A 12339-nucleotide genomic window follows, 5' to 3' on the forward strand; every position below is an offset into this window, starting at 1 on the left:
TGACCGGTACATATTACCACAATAAAAAGAGAAAATTCATCATTATTGACTCACAATAAAATTATATCTGTCTGACAAGCCTGGGTCTGCTTTAAAAAAGCCACATCAACCTGGGGAAAGCAGGGAGCAATGCCAGGATCCTGTGATCTGAGACACAGATGGATACTTCTATAAATACTTTGATTACTTAGATTAGAACTTACAAGCAGGCCGTGACAATGCGGTCAGCAGCATAGGGGCACATCAGACGACTGTACTTGCATGGTTTCTTTTCATTCTTTACACCTCAGCCTTTCTGTACATGAAACAGTCCTATTGTCTGCAAAAGTTCTGAAATGACTGCAGTTTTCAGGTATGTCAGGAAGTTGAATACAGAGCTTGCATGGAACATTTAGTGACATGGTGGACTGGACTATCCCAGCCAACTCCCTGTGAGTCAACTGGTCTTAGTAAGTTAAATGTTAAATGTCATAAGACTATAAAAAAACAAGTTAAATTTCTTTAGAAGGGGTGAAGAAGAAAGCTTTTTTTTTTTCTTTTACTAAAATAACATAATGACTTAGGTTTACATCGTTTTTTCTGAATACACACAATAGTTCTTGAACAATTTCCTTTTGGTGGAGTGTGATGACCTGGGCTAGTTTTTTGTCACTGAATCGCCTACAAACTTTCTATCCAAAAGTAATCTAGAATCAAATATGAGGCCAACTGTCTGAGGTCAGGCTCAAACAGCACTGACTCATCAACAGAACAAAAACAACAAATCCAACATTATTAGTTTTTTAAAAATATATTTCATGTTAAAAATATCTAACTTGATAAAGACCAGATCAGTTCTATGATGCCAGTATGGTAAAGTATGGAATAGACAGAAGGTGTGTTTTGTTTTTGCAATGACTGTATGTTGGCAAAATAATAACTCCTTCACAAATGTTCTTGTTGCCAAACACATTTGCACTCCAGTTCTATCACTCATGTATGGTTCCATTAACTGTTTCCAAACCCATATTGAAATTTAGAGAACTTTACATTTCAGACCAAATATACAGATTTTTGTAGGAGGGCCTGTTCCTGTGTCTTGTTTAGGCATGTTTGTTAATTTACTATCCAAGATTTTAGCTTTGCCATCAAAAAGGGTGTTTGTGTCAGTTACTTTTCTGTCTTATTGTGTTTATTTTTTTTATTTTAAGCATGCAATGAATTTTATAACTAAGTCAGAATGATTTTTAAATCCTCAGATCTTATCAATAAACATAAGAGCGTCCATGGAGATGCACCAGTTGCTGCAGCAGAGCAGAGGCAGCCTGAGGTTTCTTCAACAGCCAGAGGTTTCAACACGTCTGATGGCCATCCTCACATCTCCAGAGGGAGGCCGTATGCTCCTCAGAGTCGTGGAAGTTGGAGGAAAACATACTCTCTGAGGAACAACTGTCCCCAGTCAACAGTACCAGTATCCTCAGCTGTTCCCTCCACTTCCCTTCATCCAGCTACCTCCCAGTGTGGCACTAGAAGCATCTCTGCAACAATCAGCAGCACGGGGCATGAATCTAACTCCAAAGCTGCTACTTCTTTGCCAGGGAATCTTACGCAAAATAAAGCGGGAATTACAGTCAGGAAAACTGGAGTAAGTGAAGCAGCAGTAGAACGATTAAACACACTTTCTGAACGGCAGGGTTCAAGTTCAGGTCGCACAAATATCCAGTCAGATGCACAAAAGACTGAAAACAGGCTTGCCATTCTGCCAGCAGAGAAAACTGAAGCTTCATTCAAGACTTCTGCTTCTGTTAATGTCAACAGGTTAATAAGTTCTCAGAGCAAGATTCAAATACAGAACAAACCTTCCTTGAACAAGAAAACCAGCCCAGAAACTTGCAAGACTACTAATTCTCCAACCTTACCTTCTCTTTCCAAAGAATCAAAACCCTCACCAGAGACCCTCCATGGCCAGGTTAATGCGCCACTTCTAAAAAATTCCAAGTTCACCTGGGTGAAGAGTCAGACTGTGAGCTTAGAGCCCAAAGCAGCCAGCTCTGTTTCCGTACCGATGACCAGAGACACAGCTTCTCAGACATCTGTCCTCAAAGCGGCAGCAACTGCTGGGAGTTCATCAGGTGGATCAAGTAAGAAAACGCCTCCCAGGAAGTTTCCTCGAAAGCTCAGTCCTGTCACTGTAGCCCCCAAGACTTCAAAGTACAAATGGGTTTCTTCCTCAGGAGTCCAAACTAAGAACCAGCTCAAGCCTTTGTCTCCCAAAGCTCTGATTAATCCTCCAAGAGATGTTGCCAAGAAACTCAAAACAGCCTCTACACCTTCTGGAAAGCCGAAGAGGGGAATTGCAGGTTCTACTGCCAGCTCAACACACATGAGCCGCTACCGTTGGAAGGCCGGAGGTCAGACTGCAGCCGGGTCGGTGACAGGAACTACACCAGTGTCTCGTCGTAGATCTGCCTTCCACTGGACGGCAGAGAAAAGCAGCAAAGGGCTGAAAACGGGACATCCTACTCCAGCTGTCCCCCAGAGAGCGTACCTTCGCTCTTCCTCCCCTTCTGGGTTCAAACTCCGCAGCAGAATGAAAATTATCAGGAAGTCTGGCATCAGGTACATTTACACACTGATTCACCAATATCATTACTGATCAAATTTTTACCAGTTAAGCTGTCTGCATTTTTTTACCAGAAGGTGGCAGCACAAGAGTTTTTATGTGCATCTCAATGAAGAAGAAAATAAATGCATATCAGTATTACCATTTAAATAGTGAAACTAATATATTTTATAGATAGTGACGTAAGAATTTATTTGTAATCATTTAGATGGCATGGCTTTGAGCTGCTGAAATATTCTTTATAAAAAATATAATCTTATATAGCACCATTAAAAGCTTTAACATGCTGACACGCTTTATGTAGATGGAGATTTCCTTTCCAATAAGGCTTGGCACCTGCACACACACACAAGAATTTGTACCTGATAGTGTCCATTTTATCACCGTTCCTGATTGGACAGCAAACACTTCTGACCTAAACCTCACAAAGAGTTTAGAGTATTAAAAAGAGGAAGATAAGAGACATCAGAGGCAACTATACAGATGAGCTGAAGGCTGCCATCAGTCTTCCTGTAAACCTCAGCAGAAGAGATTTCTGTACAAAATGTCATGTAATTGGTTTCATGTAATATTAAAACTTTCAATGAAGCTGGTATTTGATTTCTTTTCTCATTGTTTGAAAAGCACAATTTTAAAAATGAACAGAATTAAGTGAATGAAATATGTCTGTCATTCTGTATAAATAAGCCATGTATATTTTTGCTGTTCTTTATGTTCATCAGCTCTGTTTTTTATTTGTTTTCTTCTTCACCTTAAAGCGTTGTTCTCTGTTCTGCTTTCTTACTTTGCCCTCAGTGCATCAGAGAAGGCAAGCAGTCTGGCTACAGCAAAGTTTCCCCTGCGTAGTCGACTGTACTCCTTTACCAGGAGTCCTGCAGGAGTTCGGAGGACGCCTTCCAGGGAACTGGTCTGCTTTGGCAGACATAAGTTGAGGCGTCTCTCCCTGACCTTGTCAAAAACAAGTAAGAAACACACACCAGTTTTTAAAGGATGAATTGATTTGTAGTTATCTGCAAAATAATTAATGGACATTGATAAGAGTGTGTTGGGTTTTCATAGTTTAGTTGTCTTTTTGTGCTGGCTAAAGTAGCTTCAGAATTACTAACAAATGTCTAGCAATTATTTTACATGTTTAAATCTGGACTTTTTTTCTTCCACTTGTTTCCTAATGATTTTAAAATTTAGTCTGTTGTAACAAATTATTACAAACAATTCAAATTAAAGAAAAAATATGACTGCCGTCAGTGAGACATATTTCTGCAAAACAACTAAGAATTTTGCAAATAAACAAGAAAAAGTAAAACATTTGCATAAATTTTTGATGTTTAACACTTTATATTTCTGATAGTAAAACTAGAATGTTTGCTGATATGATAAAGTTAGAAATTTGTAAGAGAAAAAATTCAGAAGTTTTCTGAAATTATAAACTCAGATCTGTGACATCTGTGTCAAAAAGTGACAGAAGTCCTGTGATAAATTTATGAAATGTACATCTGGATATTTTCCAAAGTGTAAGTGCTACATCCTGGCTCTGATCCTGTATAGAACTATATGTCGAAACAAATTCCCGACTTTGCAATGTCAGATAATTTCCTAAACTTAATATCATAAATGTGGGCCTTTAATTACATAAAATTTTATATTCTTTTTCATAAGTTTACAACTTTCCGACATAAGACAATTAAGTTTTTTTCCTTAAAAATACATGGAATTAGTTTGAATTTTTTGTTTTGTTTGTTTTTTGACAATTATTTATTTCTCTTATGTCTATTTTTTTATGTGCAATGGTCCTAGTTTTCGGTCATACAAATAAGAAGAGGCTTTTATCTACTTCGGTATTCTGCATACGATTGGTGACAATTAGCATAAGATGGCGTTTACGGTTATTTGCTGAACCACTTCTGACAGCACCAGGACTGCTCAGGATAGAGCTGCTAAAAATCCCAGAAATGCTTTGAATCAATCAATAATTCCCACAGACTCTCTGCTTTTACTGGTGGTTCAGTCCTGCCAACTAGGATTTTGTGGCTCATTTGTCTTCCTCCAGCTGTCACAATTATGCTACAGTGTATTGTAAAAGTCTTATTCATTTTTCAGTCAAACACAACTGTCATTTGACTGATTTCTGTTTTAATTTTAGTGTTGTGTACATGCTGAGAGGTGCACCATTAATTTCCTTCCAAATGTTTTGGTTAAGGACTGTGTTGTTTTCTGTCATAGCCGTTTGTCATGTCTGTGTTTCTGATACTTGCTCCATGCTTGGTTCCACATAATGGTTTTGTTCAGTGCTAAACACTTTCTCCTGTACTTAAAGTTAGTTATCCAGGTGTGGATTAGAACATAATGCCATTTTCTGCCTTCGTAGTGGAGATAATTGTGATGAAAATGGGACAAACTATTTGGAAGCATTATTAAAACCCACACATAGCAACAGTTTAACAGTAATAGATTTAGATTTCACTTGCAATTTCCATGGTAGAGCTAAGGTAAAGGGAAGCCCAGATGATTTAATGGCTTTAGAATCCTCTGATAGGTTAACTGACATATTTGAGTTAAGAGAAGACAGACATTTGGATGCTGACTGAAGCTGGTAAGAAAGTTTCCTTCAAATAAAACATTTCCACTGCCACTGAAATGTGTCCTGTACCAACATGGACTGAAAGGCCACTCACAATGGAGAAAGTCAATACTCCAAAAACAAAATTAAAAATGAAAAAGCCAGATTTCAGGTTGCACATGCAAACAGAGACAAATGCCTTCATTTTGGAGACATGTCCTGTGTTCTGATGAAACTAAAATGCAACTGTTTGATCATAATGACATTTGGAGGGAAAACATAATGTATGCAGGAGGCAGCATCATGTTTTAGGGCTGATTTGCTGCAGAAAGGATTGACTCCTTGGTGTTTTGGGGTACTCTGGAGTAGCTAAGATGACCATTGAATATAACCAATCATTTCTGTTTTATTTTGTTCTAACCTACTGGCTTTTTATCTGATAAATTAAATGTTTTTTATTTACTTTTTGTGCCGTTCACATTGTGATTCAGAGGTCAAAGAAGAAAACATTTTAATGTCTTTAGTATGACATCTTTCAACAGCTGTATTCTCAGTAGATTTTAGGAATTGTGTAATCCTTCCGATTATTTTACAATGATAAAGCAGAACATGGAAAATGGGTTGAATCTGTAGTGTTGTGACTTGTGAGAAGAGATGGCTAAAGCTAAAGGGATATGCCACCATTATTTCTGGGAATTCAAATATTTTCTAAAGATTAGTATGCATTACAGATACAGTATTAATGTCCGTCAACCCCCCTCCTTTATTTGTTTGTTTCCCGACATGCTAGTTTCGTTTTTTGGTATTTTTTGCTTTGTTTTTTAGTGTACTTTTATTTTAGAATAAATACACTATGTTTTGAGAACCGTATTTTGAGTCTACTTCAGTAGAGGGCAGCAAATCGCATCCACATGCTGCTTGTAAAGGCTTTGCAGGGCCGCCTGTCACAGAAGAAGCTTACAGACAGAGTGTAAGAGGAGCAGGGGGTGAAGTGTGGGGGGTGTTAATTGATTGCCCAATTCAGCCGTGATGGCGAACAAGTGCCGATAGCGGGTAATTTGCAGAGGTGGAGGCGAGCGGCGCCGCTGCTATCAAGCCCTGGCACCACTCTCCCTTCAGCAGATAAAAAGGAGCTAATGCATAATTATCCTTTTGCAAATTGGATTGTTTTAACGAACTGTAGAATATAGGCCTAACCTGATGGAAAGCAATCATTGTTTTTACAGCCCCCCCTCCTCCCTCGGTGTCTCCCTCCACTGGCTCCTCCAACCCTTTGGTCGTTCTGTGCGCACCCTACACGCCTCATGCCCATCTTGGTGTAATCTCCAATTCTCAGTGAAGTTAGAAGACATTAGAAAAGCCATCACTATTAACATTAGGCTTTATTCGTCCTCATGACTGTCTGTTGATCAGCCTGACTCTCTAGCGCTGCCTGGATTCTTTCAGACTCCTCTTTGTTTTCCTTCTGTCACCTTTCATTTTTTCTGCCTGGTATTTTTTATGCCTTACAAACAACCTAAATGGCATGCAGCGAGGACATGTGCATCTCTAATTAAAGATGGGTGTTAAGACTCAAAAGAAGGAAAGGTGGAGCAGGGGTGAGTGAAAAGGAAGATGGAGCGAGGGAAGCTGCGCGTAGCCGTCTGCACCTCTGATAAGAGCCGCTAATAAAGAGCAAATTGAATTACTAATGATGGGAAGCAGAGTCCCTATAGATGAGCCCGTTAAAAACAACCTTATGACCACTCACACATGCATGATAATACACTCACAAACAATGTTTCTTAATTTCCTCCTCAATGACTAGTTTGAGCCTTCTTGGCCACGTTAACGGGGGAGGTGGCGTTCTGAGGTGCTTGGTTATCTCTGGTTTAATTTAAAGAGGGCATAAACCCAAGAAAGCAGTTTGGACTGTAATGAATTGAGGTGTGTGTGCATGGGTGTGTGGGTGTGTGTCTGTGGTACCATGTACCCAGAGGCATCCATGAGCTCCCAGATAATCAAATAAAGCAGATAAATGTCAGGAACGGACAGAAGACGGTGAAGAAGAGTGCTGAGCCGTGCGGCTTCAGGCCCCATGTGACAGCTTTCTGGAGCATTTTAGCTCTCTATCTGAACTCTTTCCATCACACAGCACGTCTCTCTACTCACTGTTGCTGTCTTTGCTGTGCTGATAATAACCCTTAAGCCTACTTCTGGATATCACTTTTCACATTGCCACCTTTTTTACAACATAAAAGCTAATCAGGCTTTCAGATTTATATTTCTGGACAGTTATTAGTTGTACAATCCATAAATCTGGTCTGAGTGGAAGAGTCACAAGACGAAATCCATTTTTGAGAGAACGTCAGAAGTCCTTGCAGTTTACCTCAAGCAAAATGGGACACAGCAAACAACTGGAAGAGGGTGCTCTATGTGTGGACAACCTTCACATTAATCAAACTGTCTCCACTGTAAAACATGACAGTGGTAGCATCATGCTGTTGGAGTGCTTTTCTTCAGCAACAGCAGGGAAGATAGTCAGAGTTTATAGGAGTATGTGCGGAGTATGTTGGGCTGAGCAAACATTTCAGACTTAGGATGTGCAAAGCAGGTAGAGAGGTTCCTCAACAGAATTTTAGCTGTAATTTCTGCAAGTGATGGTTTTACAAAGTATTGACTCAGAGGGGGATGAAAACAATCATCCACAGTTTGAGTTAAGAATGTAAAGAAAAGATAACATTTTAATTTGCAGTTAAATTGTTTTTTGACATGGTTTATGACATAAAATACCAACAAAAATGTCAAAGTTTACAAAAATGTAAAAAAATTAAGGATGTGAATGCCTTTAAAATATGCTGTGCCTGACTTTTAACAGCCGGATATTGTATTATTGAAAGACAATCAGCTCATCAGCAGGATTAATCCTTTCAGTTTGCTATTGGATGAGTGCTGACCAAAACAACCAGACTGAGGTCATGCACCTCCTTCAAACTGTCTCAGTACAATTACAAATGAACTCTTTAACTATTTGTTTAGGGTGTGAATTATGGTACAACATTGATCTGATACAGTGACCAGGTGCACGCTCCAAGTACGTTTTGCATTGTGGGATGTGGTAAACAATAGTTTCTCTTTTAGCATTAATGCCCTAAATAATTTTCAAGATATCTTTTTAAAAGTCATTTGTTAAGCTTCTTGGATCATTTTTCTGCAAATATAATTCAAACCACACTGAGCAAACTATAGGCGTGGAAGACACTTTGGCCAATAGGACTTTACAGGTTATTTTTTGAAAGTCTGGAAAGCCTCCAAAGAGAGGCATCTAGAAGACATCCTTTTCAGATGTTTGACTTTGTTTGGCTGGGTATGTGACGCTTTCAGCTTTAGCTTATGAACACGCTGCCCGCTCCAACATGACACCATGGAACCGATTACCACCACTAAGGAATCTTCACTCCTCACCACTGCATCTCTTTCCTACACGGATCTTGTTGCTGTGCCTGCAGCAATCCCATTTGTTTTTCTCATAAATCCTGAGAGCTGCTTTGCTTTGCAAAGAGGTCCATCTCTTTGACATTTCCCACTTTTTTTGTGATGTACATATGCATTCTGCTGTATGTCAGATACATGCAGACATGTTGGAATATCTGCGGCAATAGTGTTGCCTTGTTGTGCTTTAAAACTCCATGATGAACAAGTTTATCTCAAACTCAGTTTATGATCAATCTGTAGATGTTTGTTGTTTTTATCTATTGCAAGGTGATATAATCAGGATGTCCCATGTAGAAATTATATATATATATATATATGTATGTGTATGCCAAGATAATGTGTCAGGATGTTTGTTGTAGCTGCTTCAAGTTTTTTATTTATTTATTGTGACATGAAGTTGAAGACTTCAAATTTTATTCCAATCTTGATAAAACTTGATTTGATGTTGAAGCTGTCTGAAAAATAGTTTGTACCGTATGTGCATTGAAATTCAAAGGGGCAAAAACTGGATTTTCCCTGTTGCATGCATACTTTTATGCATGATCAGATCAATTTATGGGAAGCATCTTGCAACCAGATGCAAGATGCTTGCATCTTTTTCTGTTCTAATCTTCTATGTCTATAAAAAATCTGAAAATGTTGTAACCTCAATTGTCCTCTAAAAACCTTATCATTGCATTTCTAGTTTAAACATAATATGAACTTGTGTGTCTCCCACTTTCCCCGATGTCATTTTTGTTGTAAAGTTTCATGAACTTCAGTAATAAAGGAGTAGCTTAAACATGAAGGGATTAAAGGAGTTTGTACAGCAACAGTTTACATGTCCCTGCTGACTGATTATTTAAAAAAATTCTTTCAGCCAGTGTGTTCTAAGTCTGTGACTTGTGCATCTCCTCACTGTTTCCTTTTTTGACTTTGTCTTGGCTCAGCAGCCATTTGTTTATTTTTGCTTGTTTATTTGCATCACTCTCTGGTTCACACTTGATCCAGTTTCTCCCACTTTTCCTTCACACTGCGACCACTTGTCCTGTAGTCTGGTTTCACTGACTCACTGTCCCACACTTACACTCCTGTGCATGTCCGTGCACATTCCCACACACAGACTGAGGACTAATACAGCTCTGTTGAACCAGTTGCACACAACTCCAGCTGCTGTGTGCATGCTTAAAGCATCATTGTATTGTGTCAGAACTCTGTAAGTCGATTAATTTCAATCATTTGTGTGACTGATGGTTCCATCAGCTGTTTTTGACACGGGGTTCTCTAAATGCCATTCATGATCATATTATCGGTTGGTCGAAAACACTCGTACACATTCTGCTCATTCCGGCTCACTTTCTCAGGCTCTCTGTGTCCAACAGGTGGAGGTCTGTCTTCTCTTTCTGGCCACGGCCTTTGCCCACTTCCTTTCTCTTTGTGTCTGTCACCATTTGTCTCTCTTGCACATGCTCCCCATGACATGTGCGCCTCCACACACGCGACAAACCACATATTCAGTGTGGTAACATTGCCGTAATGATTTAAGGAGGAACAGCAGTCATCTCTGCAGACAGATGATGTACAAACTTATTTTTAGTTGCTTTACGTTTTGAACTTTCACACATTTCTGTGTGTGAAATGCATGCATGAACTTCTGCATGCATTAATCCTGGAGGATCTTGTGTTGCATGAATGATTCTGTTTCTCATGTAAGATGATGTGTTGTGCTGGATAGGCTTAGTATAGCTCTCTGAGCTGGTGCACTGTAACATTTGGCATTTTGATTAACCTCTCCAGACTCAAGGGGCCATGCATGCCAGTGATCCGAACACTGCACCTTCTCAACTGTGTCTGAGGTCTCTCCGAGTCCTCTGAGCGGCTATCAAACTGTCAGCTGGCCATAATTAAAATTTGACTAATTTGAGCTCAACACAGTTCAACACGCTATTCTTCCACTGTGCACCAACACTGGTTCACAGGGGTGAAGTTCTTAATTTGAATAATTTTCTCAAAAAATATCTGTTATGTGGCATCCATAGTTTTTATTTCACCACTTAATCCCTGTTTTTTGACCGAACTCCCTGATCATCTTATGTGTCTTCAAGAGGGGAAAGATCATGTGTGTTGAGGGGGGTGGCCGACATGTGTTGAAATGTGTAATCAATACTATTGAGTACAGAAACTTGACCCTGAGATGATAGTGACTTGTTCCCAGTTAAGGAGGTAAATGTTTTCTTGGTATCCAGAGGAGTGGCCCACAGAGTCAAGCTGTCCGAATAAATCAGAAACCTAACAGGACGCAGGCAGAGGCCTCTAATTATTTGAGAACACATGGCAGGCAACATGTGTCGCTTATTGGTAAGTGGTTCAGCTGCCAAGAACTTCCCTTAACTGGACTGGTGGATCCACAATTTCTCAAACTCTTTGTCATTGAACATCTTCTGCCTGCATCCTGCGATTAATTCAATAATTAAGTGGTTGATTTAGTTTTTAATAAACTAAAGCGTTCAATTAAGAACTTGTGCTCCACTTTGCTGTTGTATTTTATCTCTAAGTTTTCTTCCCCTTGTGATGCGACCCATTACTCCCAATTTCTGTCATATTTTTGTTTTTTTTCAACAACCACAGCTAATCTAGTGGGAAAATGTTTTTCTATATATGTTACATAGAATAACACCTCAGGATCATTTATGCACTTTGTTTATTTTACAATTTAATTTTTAATAGTAAATGCAGACATGCACAGACACATCGATTTTGGTAAGGTCACCCATCCCCAGCTGTTGCAAAGAAAAACAGAATGATTAGACACAATATATGAAACTAGTTAATAGTTTTATAAGTTCAAGAAATAAATGGTGGATTATAAAATTATTTACTATTTAGAACGTCTGTGTAGGTGGTACTTATTGCATGAAGGTGTGTGTGTTTGTTCTGGTAATGTGGAGGGGAAAGTCAGAGGCCATTAGTTGCTGCTTCATAAATCTCTACCTTTTGTCAGCTGGAGAGCCTTCTGGTATCAGTGCCCAGCCCCTATCCTTGCGACCCTGTGACAGTAACCCAATCTGAACAAGCTCTCCTCCATATGTCTTCACACACTGACGTGTTTCCATAATAATCATCTGGAGGGGGGGTGGACGTTTACGTGGGAAGACAGTCTGAAAAGCTCCTGGCATTTTATTCTTGTCCCCCACATCAAGTGCTGATAAGCACTCACAACGTGATTCAAGCTCAGTAAGTTCATATGCTTTTGATGAAACCCTCGAGAAAAAAGCTGCTCAATTAATCTTTACAATTGAGTGTAAAGTGCTTAAGAAATTTAAAAAAACAAACTAAGAAGTGCCTCTGGAATAAAGTTGGTTGCATATTGTAAAACCACTCAGTGTTATTATAATATTAAAGTTGTTGCTGAGCTGTCTGCAATAACAAGTAATGCTAAACGGAATTAAAGTTGTTACAAATTCTTCCCAAAAAACAAAACAAAAAAGAACTGGAATGCAGCCGTTAGAGTAAATGCATTTAATGTTGCACTGAGCTATAAAGTTTCATACATCTAATTCAGTCACTTATTTTAATAATCTCATTGACTGGATCACCCCAACTATCTTGAGCTGTGTGACTGAGGTTCCTGCTTGGTCACAATACAATTCAGGTGTAAAAATTGCTCTTTATACTAATGAGTGAAGTTTTTAACAGGAAACACAAACTGTATAAGATTACAAAACTA

At 39.0% G+C, this 12339-nt stretch overlaps 1 protein-coding gene across 2 annotated transcripts in view; it reads left to right on the forward strand.

The window, feature by feature from the left end:
* The window catches only part of zc3h3 (zinc finger CCCH-type containing 3), a 56528-nt gene that overhangs the window by 699 nt on the left and 43490 nt on the right, over positions 1–12339 (forward strand). For both annotated transcript variants that reach the window (XM_055051658.1, XM_055051667.1), the window contains exons 2-3: positions 1239–2598; positions 3398–3564. In XM_055051658.1, the coding sequence (XP_054907633.1) occupies positions 1239–2598; positions 3398–3564 (1527 nt within the window). The remainder of the gene's footprint in view (positions 1–1238; positions 2599–3397; positions 3565–12339) is intronic.

The sequence above is a fragment of the Poeciliopsis prolifica genome, unplaced genomic scaffold (genome assembly GCF_027474105.1).
Source record: "Poeciliopsis prolifica strain line A6 unplaced genomic scaffold, Auburn_PproV2 SCAFFOLD002, whole genome shotgun sequence".
Taxonomy (NCBI): Eukaryota; Metazoa; Chordata; class Actinopteri; order Cyprinodontiformes; family Poeciliidae; genus Poeciliopsis; species Poeciliopsis prolifica.